The sequence below is a fragment of the Trifolium pratense genome, linkage group LG6, assembly GCF_020283565.1.
Source record: "Trifolium pratense cultivar HEN17-A07 linkage group LG6, ARS_RC_1.1, whole genome shotgun sequence".
Classification (NCBI taxonomy): domain Eukaryota; kingdom Viridiplantae; phylum Streptophyta; class Magnoliopsida; order Fabales; family Fabaceae; genus Trifolium; species Trifolium pratense.
In genome coordinates, this window is record NC_060064.1 from 15914413 (window position 1) to 15937970 (window position 23558).

Below are 23558 nucleotides of genomic sequence, written 5' to 3' on the forward strand. Positions count from 1 at the left end.
GCTGAGGGAATTTTGTGCGGTTTAGGGTTTAGAGAAATTCAGAATTTTTCTAAACTCAGTTAGGGTTTCAAAAAACGTGACTACTGAACTTCATAAGGCTCTATTTATAGAGTTTCTTATGAGGTCTTTAGTTTACACGAAATTGGGCTTCTCAAGCCCAATAACCGTTTTTCACTAACTGCACCCCCACAATAAGTCTTACTTATTTTTTCCCTTCTTGACTGTCCTTATGTGTGTGACCCTGTAGGTTCTTATGACGTTGGCAATAATATTAATCGTAATATTATAAACAGTGAGCGGTATCTAGCAACACATCACTGTTACCCAAGTCACAGGAATGTCACGTGATCTGACTAACCTTTCCGTGATAAATATCTTGTGCATAATTACCCTTTTGTCCTCATGTCTATATTGAACACAAGGCATAGTATGTCATCCTTGTCTAGTTCAATATTGGGCCCATAGACATATCTCCCGTTATGTAGGAGGGACAAATTCCATCTAGGTCACTCATGTCCCTCAGCATGATTCGTGGGATACCCATCAACCAACTTTATAATTATCCAGTTACGGATAACGTTTGAATGGCAACAAGGTATTACACTCCTGCATCTAGGGTACATAGTGGTTTCAGGTCAAAGGGTGGAATACACCTTTTATCACTATGAGAAAACTTATGACATTTCATAACATTCTATGTAGTATTCTCATGGTGGGTCAATCCGATATAAAGTTACCCTTAACATTTATATCTATGTGAAGACTTGATAACTCATTATCCATGATCAGTGAGATATGATCATCAGTCTACCAACATAATAGTCTTTATGCTTTAACGTTATCTCATTTCACAATAAAGCTTGACTATGGATATGTTTAAGAATAGTGTTCTTATATTCAATGGAATCTCACGATTAAGTCATACTTAACGTTCCATAAATGAACTGACTATTCTAGGGACTTTATCATTTTAACATATAAAATTAATAAAGAAAAGCCTTTTATTTGATAAGTAAATTATTCAATACATTTATTATGCAATTATAAATAATTGGCCTCTAGGGCTTACACCAACATTTCCAACACCCCCCCTCAAGTTGGTGCATAGATATCTGTCATGCCCAACTTGCCGATCAAATGCTCAAAGGTGGGTCTTGCCAAACTTTTGGTTAAGATATCTGCAGTTTGCTGACTCGAAGTTACAAAAGGTAGACATATGATTCCGGCATCTAACTTCTCTTTTATGAAATGTCGATCGATCTCAATATGCTTGGTTCTGTCATGTTGAACTGGGTTATGAGCTATGCTAATAGCGGCTTTACTGTCAGAGTATAATTTCAATGGAAGCTCAATTTTCATCTTAAGCTCTTCTAGGACTCTGTGGATCCATAATCCTTCACATATACCTTGAGCCATAGCTCTAAACTCAGCTTCTGCACTACTTCTTGCTACAACTCCTTGTTTCTTGCTCCTCCATGTCACAAGATTACCCCAAACATAGGCACAATATCCAGAGGTTGATCTTCTATCAGTAATCGAACCTGCCCAATCAGCATCGGTAAAGATAGACACATTCCTTTCACTAGTCTTCTTAAAAAATAATCCCTTTCCAGGATTTGCTTTCAAATATCGCAGTATCCTATAGACTGCCTCAAGATGTTCTTCAAAAGGAGAATGCATAAACTGACTTACTACACTAACCGAGAAAGCAATGTCAGGTCTAGTGTGTGACAAATAAATCAGTTTCCCAACCAATCTCTGGTACCTTCCAGTATCAACAGGAACACTACCTTCTTCCCAAAGTTTTGCATTAGGATCCATGGGAGTATCTGCTGGTCGACATCCACTCATTCCTGTTTCTTTCAATAAATCTAGAATGTATTTTTGTTGGGAAACTACAATACCATCTTTTGATCGAGCAACCTCCATACCAAGAAAATATCTCATGGATCCCAGGTCCTTGATTTCAAAGTCTAATGCTAATTTCTCTTTTACTCTTGCCATTTCAACTATATCATCTCCAGTAAGGACGATATCATCAACATAAACAATTAGGACAGCAATTTTTCCATCTTGTGAGAACTTTGTGAACAAGGTGTGGTCAGCTTGTCCTTGAATGTACCCTTGTTTCTTCATGGAATAAGTGAATTTTTCAAACCAAGCTCTAGGAGACTGCTTTAATCCATACAAAGACTTATTTAGTTTGCATACATTTGATCCAAACTTGTCTTCAAAGCCAGGAGGAATGTCCATATATACTTCTTCTTCTAAATCACCATTGAGAAAAGCATTCTTAACATCCAACTGATGTAGGGGCCAATCTAAGTTAGCAGCAAGAGACAAGAGAATTCTGACAGTGTTCAATTTTGCAACAGGAGCAAAAGTCTCCGAGTAGTCTATACCATAGGTTTGAGTAAAACCCTTAGCCACCAATCGAGCCTTGTACCTTTCGATTGACCCATCTGAATTATACTTCACAGTAAACACCCATTTGCATCCAACCGTCTTCTTGCCATCCGGTAGTGTCATAACACTCCAGGTTTTGTTCTTTTCAAGAGCTTTCATCTCCTCAAGTACAGCTTCCCTCCACTTTGGAACTTCTAGAGCAACCTGTACATTTTTTGGAATCTCTACACTAGACAATTTTGAGGTGAAGGCAGAAAAAGACGAAGACAAATTTGAATATGATATAAAATTGGACAATGGGTATTTAGTGCAAGATCTAACAGGTTTTCTAACAGCCACAGGATCATCGATATCAGGATACAAAATACGACTCTCAGAAACAGAGATAGACTTACCTTTTCTTTTTTTAGGAAGTTGATCATCCCCCGGTTCAGATTCATGACAGTGTTGAGATGTGGACTCATCACTTTCTTTGTGATTCTTTCTCACAAAAACCTTTCCTTTCCAAGTCTTGTTTCCTGCTTCAAACCTATTATCTTTATATGACTCATTATTTTGTGGCATTTCAATTAGATCACCATTATCATCGTTTTCAAGATTCTCATTGTTTTCTTCATGAGAAAATTTAGGCTCGGATTCACCAAGTTCACTACTCATAACAGGAGTAGGATTAGATAAAGAATCATGACCATTTTTTGTTGGTGCAGAAGTATAAGTCTTAGAACTTTGTGATACCGGCAAAGATAAATTATTAAAAAAACTCATGTCCTCAGTTTGAAACGAATCTTCATTTAAATTCCCCCCTGAAGATGCGTGTCAAAAAAAGGTTTGTTTTCAAAGAATGTAACATCCATGGTGACAAACATTTTCTGGTTTTTTGGATCAAAACATTTATATCCCTTCTGGGTTGGAGAATACCCAACAAAAACACATTTTATAGCACGCGGTTCGAGTTTGCTAATATTCTTATGTTCATGAACAAATGCAATGCAACCAAAGATTTTTAAGGTCAAATCGTTTGAAACACGATCATTAGGAAAACATTTTTTGAAAATATGAATTGGAGTTTGAAAATTAAGAACTTTGGAGGGCACTCTGTTAATTAAGTATGCAGCAGTTAAAACTGCTTCACCCCACAAATAATTTGGTACTTTACTTGCGAAAAGTAAAGCTCTAGCCACCTCCAACAAGTGCCTATTTTTCCTTTCTGCAACTCCATTTTGTTGGGGAGTGTTAGGACATGAACTTTGATGCACAATTCCATTTTCACGAAAAAAATCACTCAACATTGTGTTAAAATATTCTTTGCCGTTATCACTTCTAAATACTTGAATATTTGTTTGAAATTGATTTTGCACCATTTTAACAAAATCTTTTACGGCCTGACAAACGTCAGATTTCCCCTTTAACAAGTACACCCAACAAACTCTTGAGTGATCATCTATAAATGTGATAAACCATTTTTTATGAGAAAGTGTACTCGTTCGGTTAGGGCCCCAAACATCACTGTGAATAACAGAAAAAGGTTTTGATGGTTTGTAGGGCTGTAATGGAAAATGAGAACGATGATGTTTTGCAAATTCACATGCTTCACATTTAAACAAGGACAAATCCTTATTACGAAATAACTCAGGAAATAAGTGTTTTAAATAAGGAAAACTAGGATGACCTAATCGTGAATGCCATAACATAACATCATCATTATTATTATTCAGAACTAAAAAAGATTCAAAGCATGAACTTATTGGTTTGGAAGGTAGTTGTGATTCAGGTTCAATGTCGAAGTAGTAGAGTCCTCCACTCTCCTTAGCACTACCAATCATCTTCCCCGAGTTCAAATCCTGAAAAACACAATGAGTACGGAAAAAATTAGTTTGACAATTTCTATCTTGGGCTAATTTACTGACATACATGAGACTACAAGATAGATTTGGGACATGAAGAACATCTTTAAGGGTTAGACTTGGAGACAACACAACCGAACCTTTACCCGCAATGGCTGAAAAGGATCCATCCGCAATTTTTATTTTATGGTTACCTGCACATGGACTATAAGAAGAAAACAAAGTAGAATCACCTGTCATGTGATCACTTGCACCAGAATCTACTATCCAAGCACGACTGGGACTAACACTAAAAAGGGCAGAAGTACCTTTTGGGGCAACAGAGCCAGAAAGAGTGTTAGATTCAAGAATTTTGTACAGTCTGTCTAGTTGTTCCATCGTGAATGAAAGCTGAATTGAAGAAGATTGTTGCTCTTGATCAGAATTACTGGCTTGGAATGTATGACCCTCACCTCCACCTTTGTTCTTCCGATTTAAAGGTCGCGGAAGACCATGTAATTTCCAACATTGAAAAATAGTATGTCCCAAACGATGACAATATTTGCATTCACGACGGTATTTGAAAGTGGATGATCGTCGTCGAGAATAAAAAAACGTCATAATTAATAATCTTAGCCAAGTAGTACCGAAAGCAGCAAAGAAAAAAGTAACGCCGGTGAACAGTACACGCGAACAGTAATTCCGTGAACAGTGCGCGTGAACAGTGCCGTCGGTGCAGCAGTACCACTGGATGAACAGTGCCGTATGAACAGTACCGCACAAAATCAGTTGTCGTGGTCGGATTGTAAACACGACGGCGGCTAGGGTTTTGCGGAAGCGAGACCCCCAAAATCGGGAGCTCTCGATACCATGTAGAAAATAATAAGTGAATACTATTATGTGTTATTCCTCAGCTCAAGGCTGGTTTAAATAGGAATAGTACAAACATAAAAGGAAATAATAGATAAGCTTAGAATCTCCTAGAAATAACAAACTAGGAAACTAAATATTTTCCAACAGTAAGTAATTGCAAAAGCTTTGAAGATGGCAGGAATAAAAAAAGCCATCATGCTATGCTGTTAATGCAGACTAGAAACTCTTAATTATAAAGACTCCTGATAGCTGTGGAAATAGTATTATCATTTGCTATTTGATTTTTTTTTTTTGACAAACTTGCTATTTCATATTAGTTGAATTTGAAGTGAATGGCCAACTAGAAACTCTGTGAATTGGTCATCTATAACTTTTGATTTTATGTTGATTATCTGAAAATATTTGTAAATGGAGAATAATAATGAATATATAGATCTACTTCCAAAGTTTTGATCCGTAGATAGTTGCTTAATTACAATTAATTGAGACAAAGCTCTACTTCCATGATTAATCAAAACAATCACAAGTGACTTATGATTACAATACAACTCTTATATAACTGTCTTCACTGGATCTCCCTTCAAGCTGCATATCCCCTTTCCACTCCAGCCTCATCACCTACCCTGCCCGGTAAATAAAGGAAATGTTACTTTTAAAAAATATACTCTCTTTTAATCTTGTGCCAAACTTAAAGGAAATGTTTCCTTTACTTTTAAAAAATAAAGGAAATGTTACTTTTAAAAGAAAATATTTTTAGCCCAAACTTAGAAAGGGGTCATGGAAATGATAGTGTGATATATTTACCTTAAAGGGGAGATATGACTTCATTCGTCCACCTCAATATTTTTTATGTGAGCAATCTTGTGCCAGTACTCACCAAGCTGAGGCTGATATTTTTGGAACAATTTAGAACAATCATATATGACTAAATTTTCAAGGGCAGTGAGGCGATGAAGATCACTTGGAAGACTCAACAGTTGAGGGCAGTCAAACATCTGAAGCCTCTTAAGACGAGTCATTCTTGTTAGACACTCGGGAAGTGTCTTAAGATTGGGAAGTTCATAAATTTGTAAGGTCTCTAAAGTATCTACAACACCTTCAATCCAACCAGAAAATGTCAGAAGCCCCGTAAGATTTCCAATATATAATTGCTTCATCGTCAAACTTTGGATTGGACTTTCGTTGTACAACGACAAGTTTATCATCTGACAGTCTGAAATAATCAGAGTCTGTAGTTTAGGAAAAATAAAGAGAGGTAAGGACTCTAGGCTACCACATGAACTAACAGACAATATTTCAAGGGAAGATAGTTGTTGTGCCTCGCTGAATAGAAACTTCATATTGTCACAATTATGAAAAGTCAAATCTTGAAGGTGGTTCAAGTTTGCAAATTCTGTCAATGACATAACTGATTGCTTTGTGGTTATGTAAAGTTCCCGAAGGCTAATCAACAACCCCAACCCTTGAGGCAATGTTTCAAGCTCCGTGCATCCAGTGAGTTTCAAGACTTGCAAATTATGGAGTTTGCAAATAGAATGGGGAAGTCTTCTGATATTCAAATTATGAGTAAGGTCGAGAACTCGCAAGTGCTCCAATTTAGCAATTGACTTAGGCAGGGTGTTGAAGGAAGAATATCTTAAATCTAAATATCGTAAGTATTTGTATCTTGATATCCAAGTATCCAACAAAGTTCCCATGTCAAGACCCACTCCTTCGATGGGAAATAATATAGTTCTCAAACTTCTGGACTTGGGGAACAAAGCATTGTCTGCTGAAATTTTTTCAACAATTGATAAGTGTCTTGCGTGTTCAGGTACATTCCTAGTATGTGAGTCCACTGTTACACACTCCTCTTTTGCAACATACACAGCAAGATCATGTATCAAATCATGTACTTTGAAATAGTCAGGAATATTAATGTTATCGTAATATTGAAGAAATGATCTAGAATTTAACTCGTCTAGATATTCTCTTGCAATATCCTTCAGTTTCTCATTCCCATTCTGAGACTGTACTAATCCAAGAGCTATCCAAAGCCTAGTAATATCATCACAAGAAAACGTATAATCTTTGGGATAAAGGGAAAAGTAAGCAAAGCATTGCCTCAAACAAGATGACATTTGATCATAGCTTAACTTTAATGCAGGCAAAATATCATCTTTCTTCTGTTCTAAGTTCCATATCTCAGAATCTCTCACAAATCGCCACTTTTTTAAATCATATTTTGAGAATAAGGAACTTCCTAATGTTCTCACAGCAAGCGGAACTCCTGCACATTTTTTCACGATTTCTTTTCCAATCTCCACTTGATCTGGATATTTAATTACTTCACCTTCCTTAAATGCCCATTTGACAAACAACGATAAACAATCCCCTAGAGAAAGACCTTCCAAAACGTACGAGGGAATTGTACCCATCATTGAAGCAACTGAGTTGCTACGTGTCGTCACTATGATTTTGCTTCCTGTTGCACCGACTTTTATCAAATCTATCAACTCAATCCATTTTGCACGATCATCATTCCATATATCATCTAGCACAAGCAAAAACTTCTGACCAACAAGTTTTGGTCTTAAACAACTTTGTAGCTGCTCAATATCGAAATTATTGATGTTTTTTTGGTGACCAGGAGCAAGACTCGGTGGAGCTGAAACTGGAGTGAACGTTGAAGCAGAAACGGAGTTGATGATTTTAATAATTATTTGACTGATGTCAAAATCATCAGAGACACAAGTCCACATCTTCAACTGAAAAAGATCATCCATCCTTTTATCATTGTAAACCAACTTTGCAAGAGTGGTCTTTCCCAAGCCTCCAATTCCCACAATGGGAATAACACACAAACTTTTGTCACCATCACCATCACCATGAGGATGTGGTTGCATCAAAACCTTGATAATTTCTTCCTTATCATTCTCCCTCCCAATTACACTTAAAGGATCAACATGGGAGTGAGTCAATTCTCTCCTTTGCAAAACAAGTTCAGGACCAACATCGATTTTCCCAAGACCAAAATTGTTCCCATCAGCTGCTACCTTATTCAATCTGTCCCTAATGTCTTTGATTTGAAGTGCCATCCTAGGACGGAAAACAATTGGATTAGAGGAAGAAAAGAAGTGTCGTACCTTCATCTGAGTGCTGTTAGAAGTTGCGACAACTTCCTTCCTCTTGTGTTGGAACTCAAATCCATCAAATACGTCTTCAGCATCAGAGCAGATGTTTTGAATCTGTCTCATCCATTCTCGCAGCCCGTGCTTTTTGTCCTTCTTATACTCAGCATCTAAAATAAGACCTCTGACAATTGACAAAGTGTTTTTGATCTCTTTTAGATCATCAAACACACCATAAGCTCGAGAAACTTCATCATAGGCATAAGAAGCAAGCTTCCCTAGCAGTGAATCAGCAATATCAAACACAAATGATTCTGCCATGTTTTTAATGTAAATTGTGAAAGAGAAGAAATGAAGTTGGAATGTAAGTATGTGGTTTTGGTAATAGCAACTTCAGATACAATCTTTGTTCATATAAACATTCAAAAGTCAACTAACAAAGATTGCCAATCTAGACAGTGATACCAACTTATTTTATTCATAGGTGAACCAATGCAATAATACAATGTCACGTCAGTAGAATAAGCATTAAACATGACAACAAATTTCAAGTACAATAAAAAATTGAAGCACACAAAGGTTGGTGGCATTTGACTTTTGTTTGCTTAGCTGTGTTGATTATTAAAGGTTCGTTGAAAAGTGGAGATTTTGTTTCTTTGGGGCTTAACTGGTTATATGCCAATGCCATGGCATGTCTACAAAGTGTCAAAAACAAAAGACTCTTGATCAGCAACTTCCATCTAAATAACTGCACTTGCAACTTTTAGAGAACTTCCTTCACTTACTGCCTGTACCTTCAAGCTGCATATCCGTCAGCCTCATCACCTACCTTGCCGGGTAAATAAAGGAAATGTTACTATATTTTTTTAATGAAAAATCACAAAATTTTACTGTTGGAATTATGCGTTCTCATTTTATTGTTGAAAAAGACGCTCAAAAGAAGAGTTAAAATTATGGAGATCGATTTTAAAGGAAAATTTCTAATTTTAATAGTCATGCAAGGAAATGACAGACGAATATGTTTACCTTCAAGAAGGTCAATAACTTCATTCTCCCTCTCCTCTTGCTTCTCCAATGAAAACTTGTTTGATGTGGGAAATCATGGACCAGTACTCACCACATTGCGGCTGATATTTTTTATACAACTCCGGACAACCGTATATGCGCAGATCTTCAAGGGCATTGAGGCGATGCATGTCACTTGGAAGACTCAACACTTGAGGACAGTCACTAATATAGAGCCTCTTAAGACGAGACATTGTGGTTAAACACTCTGAAAAAATCTTAAGATTAGGAAAATTGCTAATTTCCAAGGTCTCTAAAGTGTTTGAAGCACCTACGATCCATCCCGGCAATGCCAGAAGCTGCGGAAAATCCCCAATAAACAAATGTTTCATCCTCGATGTTTGAATTGGTATTTCGTTGTCAGCAAACAAGTTTAAGTTCTTACAGTCACCAATATATAGAGTCTCTAAATTAGGGAACATAGAAAGAGGTAAGGACTCCAGGCTCCCACATGATACAACAAGCAATGTTTGAAGGGATGAGAGTTGAGCCTTGCTAAACAAAAACTTCAAATTGACACAAAAATAAAAACCCAAAGTTCTAAGGTGTTTCATTTTTGCAAATTCATTAATTGACAAGACAGACTGTTTTGTGGATATAACCAGTCGTCGCAGGCTGATCAAATTCCCTAATCCTTCAGGCAGTATTTCAAGTTCAGTGCATCCATATAATGATAAAATTTGCAAATTTTGGAGTTCGCAAATAGAACGGGGGAGGTTTTTGATTTTACAGTTACCAAAAAGAATGAGAGCTCGGAGGTTTTCCAATTTAGCAATTGAATAGGGTAGAGTCTCAAATGAAGAATCACTAAGATCCAAATATCTTAAATATTTGTATCTTGATATCCATGTATCTAATACAGTTCCACTATCAAGACCCACTCCTTTGATGGGAAATAGTATAGTTCTTACACTTCGTGACTTCGGAAACAAAACATGGCCTTGTGAATTATTTCCAACAATTGGCAAATGTCTTGCTTGCTCAGAAATGTTCTGAGTATGGTTGTCTGACACTACAAATTCCGCTTTTGCAACATAAAGTGCAAGATCATGTATCAAATCATGTACTTTGAACTCGCAAATAATGCTGAAGTCGTTAAAGTCATGCAGAAATAATCGTGAGTTTAACTCATCTATATATTCTCTTGCAACATCCTCTAGTTCTTGACTTCCATTCCGAGAATGAACTAATCCATGTGCTATCCAAAGATTTTGAATTTCATAATTACTGAAGGTATAATCTTTGGGATAGAGAGAAAAATAGGCAAAACATTGTCTCAAATAGGATGGCAATTGATCATAGCTTAACTTCAGTGCAGGTAAAATGTCATCTTTCTTTTGTTCTAGATTCCATAACTCAGAGTCTCTTACAAATATCCACTTATTTAAATCAAATTTTGAAAACAATGAACTTCCTAATGTTTTTACAGCTAGTGGAACTCCTTGACATTTTTTCACAATTTCTTTTCCTATCTCCAATAGATTTGGATATTTTTCTTCTTCACCTTCTTTAAATGCCCATTTCAGAAATAGAGATATACAGTTATCTAGAGAAAGACCTTCCAAAATGTATGAGGGTAGAGTTCCCATCATTGAAGCAATTGAATTGCTACGTGTTGTCACCATAACTTTACTACCCGGTGCGCCAACTTTTATCAAATCTTTCAACTCAATCCATTTTACACGATCATCATTCCATATGTCATCTAACACGAGTAAAAACTTCTGACCAGAAATTTTAGATCTCAGATGACTTACAAGGTGCACCATACCTAAGCTATTAATATTTTCTTGGTGAGAAAAAGCAACACTTGGAGCTGAACCTGAGTTGATGATGTTAATAATTATCTGCCTGATATCAAAGTCGTCCGAGATGCATACCCACATCTTCAATTGGAAAAGTTGATCCACCCTCTTATCATTGAACACCAACTTTGCAAGTGTGGTTTTTCCCAAGCCTCCAATTACTACTATGGGAATAACACACAGACTTTGATCACCATCACCGTGAAGATACGGTTGCATCAGAAGCTTCATAATTTCTTCCTTGTCGCCCTCTCTTCCTATTACACTTGAAGCATCGACATCAGGATATGTCATATCTCTCCTTTGGACATCAAGTCCGAGATCGACATTGATGGTTGCAAGTCCAAACTTGGTCCCATCTGATGCTACCTTATCCAATCTGGACCTAATATCTCTTATTTGATGTGCTTCCAGAAGCTTCTACAACTTGCTTTCGCTTGTCTTGCAGCTCAAATTCATCCAATACATCTTCAGCATCAAAGCATATATTTTGAATCTGTCTCAGCCATTCACGCAGCCCATGCTTTTGGTCCTTCTTGTGCTCAGCATCCAACAGCACACCATTGACAATTTTCAAAGTGTCTTTGAACCCTTGTAGATCTTTATACACACCATATGCTCGAGAAGCTTCTTCATAAGCATAGGAAGCAAGCTTTCCGAGCAGAGAATCAGCAATATCGAAGACAAATAATTCTGGCATGGTAATGAGGAAAGATCTGGTATGCTTTTGGTGTCTAAGATTTTTATTTTTTTTTATAACGGTGTCTAAGATTTTTGTTGTGGCGGCTGTGCCTTCTTCATATCAATAATATAGCAATAATAGCCATCTTTATTTACTTGCCAATTATGGGGGTAAAACAACAAGTTGTTGGAAGAAACAATGAAGAGATTTTTAAAAAGTGGCAAAAAAACAAAGCTAGCATAAGCACTAACGCCAGAATAATTAAACATGTATATTTTATTCCCTTAAAATGATTTATAAAATTTTGTGGTTGTTCGAGAGTTGTCGCCGAGGCTAATGAGAATTAATAAATTTTTTGGTTGATCTTTCAAATCACATGCATCTATAGATTAATACCGGTTGCAAAGATTTGACAATTAGAGCTTGCAACCAGAAGTGCTGCTAGTTTCACAAAAACATACTTTTTTCTCTTAATTAGGATCAATAAGTTATTGATTGATCTTTCAAACTTCTTGCATTTATTGAATAATAGTTGTATAAACTTATTGGAGACATGAGCAAAGAGTTAAGGCATTTAACTCATGTATCCCCATTTCATATTTTTAAAACACTCCAACAAAACCTGCCAATCCAAAACGTAAATACAGTGACTCAAAAGTTTCATGGTGATTATTTTGCCAAATATTTAGCATACATTATGAAATAAGTAATGTAGTTTATATAACTATTAATTAAAAGCCTAATATATGGGCTTCCCTCCTCCTCTACCTTTAAGCATCATCAATTAATTAGTGATTGATTACTGTTAGATATTTTGGATCAATAATAGTATTCATCATCTATAAGTCAGTATATTCCATATAGTTTAGGACAGATGATATTGGAAGGTATATCTGAACTCCATTAGGGGAAGTAATGTATCCTTTAAAGATGACAATTTAGGACAGTGATAAATTGCAAGCTTATTAAAAGCAGATAGTAAACTGTTGAGACCATCCTTCAAAATGAAGAAATTTCAGCAGCAATGAGGAATATAGTGGTCAAGGCCTCAGACAACTCTGAACTCCAGTTTTGAAATTTTCTGTATCTGAAAATGTTAAATTAATATTTTTCATACAATATGATCAGCCTTCAAATAGAATGAAGATCGGTTTTTATAATTTTAAGAGATGTAAAATGTGTTTTGTGGTTGTTACCATGTTATCAGATACTAACTAGGACTAATATATATTTTGTTAATCTTTCAAGCTTTATGTATCTTGTAAAGGTTTAACAGTGAGAGTATGCAAGCAAAAAAAGGTTACCCTACAATCTCACACACTTCTAACTTGTTTGGCTACATAAATCATGACTTGCTTATAAAGGAGAGGATATTCAGCATTAGGCTCAGTTCCACTCTTTCATTGGGAAAGAATAAGTTTAGTGCATATTTACATTATTACATAATATATTATTGTACAAGTCAATTAAATCACCTTCAAATTGAACAAATGACAAATGCTGAGTTTTCATAAATATGTTTGTGAATTGTGAATACTCAGAATGTAGAATGGAATAGAATAATCAAACTTCCTAAGAAAAGTGTTGTTCTCCAACATCATCAACCACTGGTGTGCTCTCCCTTTTCTGAATGCTGGACCTTCTGAACCCACAAATCATCTACCTTGCCCTATAAATAAAGCAGATGTTACTCAAAAATCTTCTTTTGCTGATATGTACCAAACATACGCTTATTTTTTTCATGAAACCGTATCACTATGAAAGTTCTGACATTGTTAATATTCGAAGTTGGAAATGTGATCTCATTCTATTGGTGAAAAGGACTCCTACAGAAAGAGTTGAGTCAAGTTTAAGCAAATCTGTTGCATTGCTTTAAACTTTGAACCAACCGACATTACTAGAAATAACTAATGGAAATAACCAATCCATAACTAATCAATAATCATCCTACTCGGCAAACCTTGTACAGCACAGCCTCATTATACTAGGTGTGATTAGGAATCATCATGGTTAATAATAACATCTAGTTCAGTGTTAATAAAACCATACAGCATCATGCTTACATCATATATAAAATATTCGATTTCAGCTCTAACCACATGTTTTCAACTAGAATATGGTTTAGGATATACAACCAGATCAGCATCTATTTCTTTGAAATGATATACAAACGAAAGAAACAATTTATGAACAAACAGACACTAACATGTTTACCTTCAAGTTCGATGACTTCATCATTGTTTTCCGACAGAAACTCGCTTGATGCGACCAATCATGGGACAGTACTCCCCAGATGGGGGCCGACATTTTCGGCACAATTCAGGAGAACGATATATGCGAAATTCTTCAAGTGCAGTGAGACGATGCATGTCACTTGGAAGACTCATAAGTTGAGGACAGCAATCAATATAGAGGCTCTTGAGATTAGCCATTGATGTTAGACACTCAGGAAGCATCGTGAGATTTGAAAATTTTCGAATTCTCAAGGTCTCTAAAGTATCTACTGCACCTTCAATCCATCTAGGCAGATTCAGAAGCTGTGGAAAACGCTTAAGATGAAGATGTTTGATCCTCGATCTTCGGATTGGTCCTTCATTGTTCAACGACAGGTTGAACATCTGACAATCTTCAATTAACAGCGTTTGCAATTTTGGGAAAGCAAAAAGCGGTAACGACTTCAAACTCTTACAGGATCGAATATACAATGCTTCAAGGGAATTGAGTTGTGCTTGTGCCCCTATGAACATAAAATCCATATTGTCACAATGATATAAACTCAAAGCTTGAAGGTGTTTCAAGCTTGCAATTTCATCCAGTGACAGAACTAACTGTTTTGTGGTTATATACAGTTGTCGAAGGCTTGCCAGCTTCTCGATTCCTTCAGGCAATGTTTCAAGTTCTGTGCATCCAATCAGGGACAAAACTTGCAAACATCGGAGTTTGCAAATAGAACGGGGAAGTCTTTTGATTTGGTGGTTATGTCGAATATAGAGAACACACAGGTGCTTCAATTTGGAAACTGAATTTGGCAGTGTGTGAAAAGAGGAGTTACTTAAATCTAAATACACTATGTATTTGTATCTTAATATCCATTTATTCAAGAGATCTTCACTTTGAAGACCCACTCCTTGAACAGGATGTAATATACTTCTCACTCTTTTGGACTTGGGGAACAAAGCATGGTCAAGTGAAACATTTTTCAAAATTGATAAATGTCTTGCTTGCTCTGGTATATTTTGAGTGTCGGAGATTACCTTTACGAAGAAGTCCTCTCTCGCAACATATATTGCAAGATCATGTACCAAATCATGTACTTTGAACTTGTAACCGTAGCCGTAGTCTCTGAAATCCTCGAGAAATGATCTTGAATTTAATTCATCCATATACTCTCTTACAATCCTCTCTATCTTATCACTTCCATTTTGGGGTTGAACAAATCCAAGGGCTGCCAAAAGATTTATAATTTCATCACTATGGAATGTAAAATCTTTGGGATAAAGGGAAAAAAAAGAAAAACATTGCCTCAAATAAGATGGCATTTGATCATAGCTTAATTGTAGTGCTGGTAGGACATCACCTTTCTTCATTTTTAAATTCCATAATCCATCGTCTCTTACAAATTCCCACTTGTGCAAATCAAAGTTTGAAAACAAGGAACTTCCTAATGTTCTCACAGCAAGTGGAACCCCTGCGCATTTTTTCACAATTTCTTTCCCAATCTCGACTAGATTTGGATACTTTTCTTCCTCTCCTTCCTTGAAAGCCCATTTGACAAACAGAGATAAACATTTATTGGTGGAAAGACCTTTTAAAACATAGGAGGGAACCGTACCCATCATCGAAGCAATTGAGTTGCTGCGTGTTGTCGCCATGATTTTGCTTCCTGCTGTGCCAACTTTTAACAAATCTTTCAAGTCAGTCCATTTTACACGATCATCATTCCATATATCATCTAACACAAGTAAAAACTTTTTGTCAAAAAGTTTACGTCTCAGACGACTTTGTAGCTGCTCAATTTCAAGGTGGCTTATGTTCTCTTGGTGAGCAACAGTTGAAGCTGAATCGAGAGTAGAAGCGGCAGAAGCTGAGTTGATGACTTTAAGAACGATCTTCTTGAGATCAAAATCATCAGAAACACACACCCACATCTTCAATTGGAAAAGTTCATCCATCCTCGTATCATTGAACACCAACTTTGCAAGTGTTGTCTTTCCCAGGCCTCCAATACCCACAATGGGAATAACACACAGGCTGTTACCACCTTCACTGTGAGGATGTGGTTGCATCAAAAGCTGGATAATTGCTTCCTTGTCCTTCTCCCTCCCTATTACACTTGAAGCATCAATATGGGAATGAGTCATCTCTCTCCTTTGCACAGCAATTCCAGGCTCAACACCAATTCCCACGAGCCCAAACCCAGTTCCATTAGCTGCCGCTTTATTCAATCTACCTCTAATATCTTTAATTTGATGTGCCATTTTAAAACGGAAAGCAAGTGGATTAGACGAAGAAGCATAACGGCGTACCTTCATCCTAGTACTTCCAGAAACTTCCTCAGCTTGTTTTAGCTTGACTTGCCAACTAAATTCATCCAAAACATCTTCAGCATCAAAGCATATGTTTTGAACCTGCCTTAGCCATTCACGCAAAGCATGCTGCTGATTCTTCTTCTCCTCCGCATCTAACAAAAGACTTCTGATAATTGACAGAGTGTCTTTGATCTCTTGTAGATCGTCGTACACACCATAGGCACGAGCAACTTCTTCAAAAGCATAAGAAGCAAGCTTCCCTAACAGTGAATGAGTAATATCAAACAAGAATGTTTCAGCCATGTCAAGGTTAACCGGGAAATAGCAGAAATGGATTGGGATGTAGGTTTGTGGTTGTGGTTGTGGTTGTGTTAATAATTGTACCTTCAACTCCAGACTATATATACTGAAGTCAACTGACAAAGGTTGCCAGTCTGGTCTGGTCTAAGTCAACCAACTTATTTTAGTCACGTGGACCAAGTTGTTTGTTGTTTATATGCAACTTACCAAGTTGTTTATTGTTTGAAGAAATTAAGATTCCAATGAGTAGTGTCTGTTAAAAAAAGTACAAGCTTGCATCAGCACAAGTTTGAAGTACTCAAAGGTTGGTGGCATGTGACTTTTCTTTGTTCTGCTTGCTTCCCTGAATTTGTTATGGAACCTTACCGTGACAAAGATGAATGTGATTGGATGATGTAAGCTAAACTGCTCTTCTAATACCAGGGCTTTGTTTGGATAGGCTTATTTGACTTTATATACCAGACATAAGTACTTGTAAAACTTGTTTCGGCTTATTTTCCTAAACTAGCTTATAAAAACAACTTATAGCTCATATGAAAACAGCTCGGCTTTATTTAATTTTTTGTTATAGAAATAGTTTACTTATACACGGAATACAGGGCAGTAGTATCATACATACATTTGTGGATGTGAAAAAAATAAAATAAAGCAAAGAGAAAAGATAAAAAATGAATGAAAATGTGATGGTTCAAATTACCAACCACCGGAGCAAATCCTCAAGATAATATTGAACTGTTTTGTATTCTTACATTCACAGTTTTGGTCAATAAACCAGGAGGAAAAGACCACAGAACTACAGAAGAAGTTTCCACTAGTTTCCTACCTCAACTTAGTTTGATTTAGATATGGAAGCAAATGATATTATTTCATAGGAATCGCGGACTGTGTTTTTCAAGAAGCTATTGCAAACTATACTCTTCACAAAGATTATTTTATTTATTTTATTTTTAATATTCATTTTGACATTGAGTGTGTTTTACTGCATCAATTTGCTGGTAATAAGAGATATTTTAATGAATGAATTAGACCTTATCACAAGAATATTCTGGACCTGCATTGTCTCCTTATGCTGCATATATCATATCTGGATCATTGATAATTGTTGCATTATATAGGATGTTTATAAATGCAATGATGCCTTATCAAATTTATGCCTCTTCTTATGGTTCTGGAGAAAGGAAGAGAGGATGAGGAGGAGGCAGGTGAAGAAAGGGCAATTTCAAATCCTTATAATTGACATTAGATTTACTTTTATGACATGAGATATGGATCTGGATCCTTGGGAAATTGAAGAAGATGAAGTTTCTCTCTTCTTTAATTATCTTTTTGTCAATCAACTGTTGGATCAATCCAACGGTTAAAAACTGCACAGGAGAGGCAAACACGGGAGAGGATTCAGATCCAAAGGATATATGGAAGCTTACATGGTATGACAGTGACATCTACAATAGAGAACTCCATTTTTTGGTACTTAAGTGAGATTCATGTATACACATCACTCAATTATAATTTTTTTTAATGCTAATACTTAATAAACATTTTATCCCTCCTATCCTACACCTCTACATAAATTTAAGCAATATATGGCATCAAGTTATACTTGGATGAATTTTTACGTAACACATACCAAACAATTTTAAGCAAAGTCTTTGTCGAACCTATTTCCACTCTTAAATGGTGTTCCACTTTGTGTACCTTTTAAATTGTTATACAATTTTGTTTCAAAAAAAAAAAATTGTTACATAAATAAATAAAAAATTAAAAAGGCTTTCTGATTAAGTGAAGTTCATACCTTTTCTACTTTCATTTTACTTTTCAAAGTCTTCAAAGGGTCTTGCAACCTTGTATTACAACAAAAAGCAAACAACCAAAGCAGTTCTAATAAAATTGCCAAGTTGTACCAAATATATAATATAAAAATTGCCAATCAAATATCATGAACCACCTTAAATAAATTGGACACCAAAGATATACCCCAATGATTTCAGCACCATTAGGGGATAATCTGTACTTGTCAACAAGGTCTTGCAAGTTTTATCTAAAGATATCAAATTGAATGGGGAGGCTAAAGGATATCCATCGAAGCAATTAATTACAACAGAAATTTCAAAATTATAATTATAATTATTATTATAATAATTAAGAGGCGCTTTCATTTCAGACAAAAAGTAAACAAAAGTTCAATACATCCAATACAACTGTTTCAATGACATCTAGGTTGTTTAAATATGGCCGCTACTGTTTTGTTTTTTAAGGGCTGCAAAGGTTCTTTAAATCCTCTTCCTTTGCATACCAGCTTGGTATTATCTTTGAAACATGGGGATAAAGATCCTTGTATGAGTTCCTAATGGTTCCTTCTGCAACTCCTGTGGCAACTGATATATCTGCAACAAAGCAATAGCTTTAGCAATTAGCTGCCATAAAATAGAGCTGAGTACTTAACTTAAATATACACAGGATGAGTTTTTCAATGACATCTGACTCCCCCAAAAAAATTTGAAATGTATAGATATATATACAAATTGTAGCATCAGTATTCAGTATATGTATAATTTATTGTATTGTATGGCACTTGATCACATAATTAATTGGTGCAGCAGCATGGAGTGTTTTTTGCATGTCCTTTGTACAACTTTAAAAATTTGTTTAAAAAATAACAAATGTTTTTCAGTTTAAAAAAATCATGGCATCAATACTATGAATTTGGAGAAGCAATTTTCATAAACATATAAAGCAATCAAATCCGTTTGTATTTCATGTTTTTGAAGAACTGTCACAGACCTTTGAGAGGTTTTTTATCATCCGAAAGCTGAGTAATGATGTATATAACAGCTGCAGCAATTGATATGGGACTTCTCCTGTCATATTAAATGTTATTAGTATCAACTATTGTATTATAATATTCATCTCAATATTGTGAAAATGTAAAGAATCCATAAAAAATTTAGGTGCTGTGAAATAGACTGAAAGTTGAATGATTACTGAACCTAAATAGGTGAACCATCATTATATATGGTTTCACCAGACACCACCAAACTTAACAGTAGATATAATAATTTAAAAATTAGTTGTTCTTATAGTCATAAGATAACTGATTGAATAGCTCAGTTGAAATATTTCAAAAATCACAAGTTGTCCATTCACTCAAAACTCAACCTCCTGCGTAGATGTACTGAGGTCATTGAAGGCATCGGTGCAATCCAACCAACAACTAAACTAAACCAGTCATTCTCACTTCTGAAGGATACTGCCCGGCCTATATTCTAGAACTGTGTGTGTATAACTTCTCATTTTGGTAGAATCTTACAATGCTTGTAACAATCCCACACCCCATCCTACGTACGATATTGATCTTAAAAACATTTTGTTAGGGTTAAATCTAACCTTGATCTGCACAGTGTAGACCCTAGAATACTGATTTAGCCCTAAACTAAAGATAATACCGTTGGATGATGATTTCATTCTATTACAGAACCCCTACCCTGCCCAGAGTTCTCACTTTTGCCACCTAATTTTCTCTTAGAAGCTACACTATATGACAAGCCGGTGAACATCTCTTTCATTATTTAAAAATCCGAAGAAATAAGTCAAATTTAAATTTACCTTATATCAAATTCTTCTGATTTCTGAACAGATTCTTGAGCAGCTTTAATAGCTTGGTGATTCATACCAAGATTAGAACAAAATCGTCTCTAAAGTTGGAGGGAAAAAATATGTTAGTAATAAATAATACAAGGCTTAATTACATATTTGGTCCCTTATGTTTATTTTAAATTTCAATTTGGTCCCCTTAAGTTTAAAAAGTTTCAATTTAGTCCTTTTAGTCAAATTTCAGTTCAAATCATCCATGTAACTAACAAATTTGCATACGTTGACAACTTAGGAGGGTGTCAAGTGGAAATTTTAGACGAAATTAACTCAAATTTAACAGAAAGTTAGACGAAATTGCCTCAAAATTTAATAAAAAGGACGAACTTAAGTTGACCTAAGTAACATAAGGGACCAAATGGAAACTTTTAAAACATAGAGGACCAACATGAAACCTAAGATAAAGATAAGGGACCAAATATGCTATTAAGAGCCATAATACAAAGATAAGATTTGTGAGTGGGCTACAGCACTACACATTGATTGAAGTAGAAAGCTGTGCTAGACAAGTACACAACAATAAAGAAAACTCACCATAAAGTCCCCAGCATGAATTGTTCCCATTTCTACAGATTGACCACCATTCTCCAAACCCAGTTGTTTCACAATGTATTCTTTTGCTCGGCCAATTTCCTTCTTGGTAGCTCCATTGGCAATCGAGCAAATTTCTATTTGAAATTCACCAGGGTTCAGGGAGGCTCATGTATACAGGGAAAAAAGTATAGGGAAGCATCTATATGTTAAAAGAATCATAGGATGTACCCTTTACAGTGCGCGGCTTGTCTTCTTGTCGACAAGCAATGTAGAGGCAAGCAGCCAATAACGCGTCCTGATTTCTTCCCCTACTAGACTTCTGATCTTCAACCCGCTTATATATCTCATTGGCTCGATCCTTTAAATCAATTGCAAAAAGAACATAAGAGAAGTAAAAATATTAACTTTACACAAAATTTGAAGTCGAAGATAAGAAAAAACCGCAACTTTTGTTTCAAGGTGCAAATGATACAATACAAAGAATCTAAAAAGTTGTTCTAACAGGCTTGACACATCAGACTACATCAAGAAACATTATCTAGCTCATTCTCTCCGTCGGATAGCATAGCATTCAGTCATCACTCATCATTACTCACTTTATTAAAAATTAAAAATTGCCAGAGAAGTTTCGCCAACTTATAACCAAGTGAATTTCCACAGAAAATTTCAAACAATTCATAGATTTTCAATACAGGATCTAAATGTTTGCCTCCTGGAGAACTTCTACACCATTCTCAACGAATTTCAAAAAGATCATAGCCAGACAATGAAAATTACAAACCACATTAGAAAAAGCATTGCAGTTTTTTCTTTGAATACTAATACTAATAATACACGCTACAAATTCTTGTCAATCAGCATGATAGTCCAATACTATCTAATTCTAATCTAATTTAACAAATGCCACAACAGTGGATGCATGATATCATAGTGTTTGAAATCTCCGTGCTTGAGTTAATCATAGTCATCAATCAATAAATCACATTTGCAGTGCGTACACACAGATTCATGAAACTTCAATTTTAATGATTAACACAATGTGAAGATAAAAATAAAAAATAAAAAAACAGAAACCGAAATAGAAGACGAAATATACCTTGATTGTTGGAACGAGTCCCAACCTGTAAAAAATCATCAACAATGTCAGAAAAATTCACAATTTCCTCAATCATGAACAAAAAAAATGATGAAAAAAAACTAATCTCATACATGATAATAAAGAAAAATACCAAATTACGAGAGTTCATTTCAAGTTCAACCATAATAATTTGAAAACTGAATTATGAGATTCAATCAATCAATCAATCACACATGTTTTGTATGAAACCCTAGCTGACCTCTCTGACATGGTGCCAATAGTTTTGAAAGCAAGGATCAAGCCACGATCATTATTCGAACCGCGATTCTGCCAGCGACCAAGAGAAGACGAGAGAAAATCTCCAGATGCACCGTTAGGTTTAGCAATGACAGTAGACAAACCACCGTCGCTGAGAAGAGGATTGTTCGGACCACCAACACGTACAGGATCGTTATCGCCGGATTCGTTAGCGAAGGTTCGCCACTCAGAGGTTTCATCAATGGAGTGAGATTCAAGCACAAGACCACACTCCGAACAAACAGCATCACCGGCGGAATGATCGAACACAACCTCCGTCGCTCGCTTGCAATCGCTGCAAAATGCATCGGACATGGTTGCGAAGCTTTTTCTCTTTTCTCTCGCAATCTAGGGTTTGTAGAGAAAATTGATTTGATTTAATTTAATTTTTCTTCTTTCAGTTATTGTTAGATCGAAGTGAGATTTTTCATTTTGTATCGTTTTTTTTTTTTTTTGTTAAGCGTTCGTTATGTTTCTTTTCTTCTTCGCGAGTTGAAACAGAAGAAAAAATAATGGAGGATTTGATTGAAGATGTGGGTTTGGTATTTATAGGCGGCGATGAAATAAAGTACTAACCAATAATGGAAAATAAATAAAATAATGAAAATAAATATTAAGAATAAATAAATGAGATAAAAAAGAAAAGAAAAATGTGGGTTCGGTTTGTGAGACTTGTTGGTTTGGTAAGGTCATGCGGCTTTCGTGCTGCGTTAGATTGGACGATTTCAGAGTGTTAAGATTTTAGTTTAGTTGATTCTTGGAGTGTTTATATGTTTATTATTATTAATTATTAATTAAAAATTAAGGAAAATTTTAAATAGTTTTCTGACGCAATAGTTAGGAAAATAAAAATGATAATATAATTTTAAAATAGTATATTTAATTTTTGAAATTTAAAAAAAAATATTCAATCATATGCAATGGTTAGATTGACCCATAAATTAACTACTAATTAATTAATATTAACATAAATACATAAGTACAGTTTAGTTTTTTTTACTAAATAAGTACAGTTTAGTTTTTTTTACTAAATAAGTACAGTTTAGTTGGTAACTACAAAGATGATCATATGCAATGGTTTATATTTGAATTTTAAATTTTATGTTTTTCTATTTTATTTTATTTTTGTCAAGTGGTTTTATGCTTAGAATTTTATGTTTGAATTATGATCTCTGCATACATACAATGTCTCTACCATTTGAGTTATGTCACATGGACTCTTTTTCCACATTTAAAATATTTGAGTTTAGTCAATAAGAACATCCACAATAGAGATATTCATTTTTGAGCACTTAACTGGATCTCACGTGTACACGTCACTCATTTATAATTTTTTTAATAATAGTATCTAATAAGTAGACAATCTCTCCAACCCAACATCTCTTAAAAAGTTCTAAATGGGTCTCAC

The 23558-nt window shown here is 35.3% G+C and overlaps 3 protein-coding genes and 1 pseudogene across 4 annotated transcripts; all 4 read right to left on the reverse strand.

Moving 5' to 3' along the window:
- Positions 1 to 5926: 5926 nt before the first annotated feature.
- Positions 5927 to 8533, reverse strand: LOC123888303 (putative disease resistance protein RGA1). The gene is made up of 2 exons (XM_045937304.1): positions 6998 to 8533; positions 5927 to 6949 (listed from the first exon to the last, which is right to left on the reverse strand). The coding sequence occupies exons 1-2, from the start codon at positions 8531 to 8533 to the stop codon at positions 5927 to 5929; spliced, it is 2559 nt and encodes an 852-aa protein (XP_045793260.1).
- Positions 8534 to 8787: 254 nt separating this feature from the next.
- LOC123888305 lies at positions 8788 to 11908 on the reverse strand (annotated as a pseudogene).
- Positions 11909 to 13116: 1208 nt separating this feature from the next.
- Positions 13117 to 17938, reverse strand: LOC123888306 (putative disease resistance protein RGA1). Of its 2 annotated transcripts, XM_045937307.1 has the most exons (3): positions 15342 to 16942; positions 13979 to 15209; positions 13117 to 13433 (listed from the first exon to the last, which is right to left on the reverse strand). In XM_045937307.1, the coding sequence occupies exons 1-2, from the start codon at positions 16594 to 16596 to the stop codon at positions 13999 to 14001; spliced, it is 2466 nt and encodes an 821-aa protein (XP_045793263.1). In that variant the 5' UTR covers positions 16597 to 16942; the 3' UTR covers positions 13117 to 13433; positions 13979 to 13998. The 2 variants fall into 2 exon arrangements, with proteins under 2 accessions (XP_045793263.1, XP_045793262.1); XM_045937306.1 differs by having other exon boundaries at positions 13979 to 17938.
- Positions 17939 to 18666: 728 nt separating this feature from the next.
- On the reverse strand, positions 18667 to 22667 carry LOC123888307 (transcription initiation factor IIB-2-like). Its single transcript, XM_045937308.1, has 7 exons — positions 22113 to 22667; positions 21872 to 21896; positions 21004 to 21133; positions 20776 to 20909; positions 20197 to 20285; positions 19375 to 19451; positions 18667 to 18977 (listed from the first exon to the last, which is right to left on the reverse strand). Exons 1-7 carry the CDS (start codon positions 22463 to 22465, stop codon positions 18844 to 18846), a joined length of 942 nt encoding a protein of 313 aa, XP_045793264.1. The 5' UTR covers positions 22466 to 22667; the 3' UTR covers positions 18667 to 18843.
- Positions 22668 to 23558: the final 891 nt, after the last annotated feature.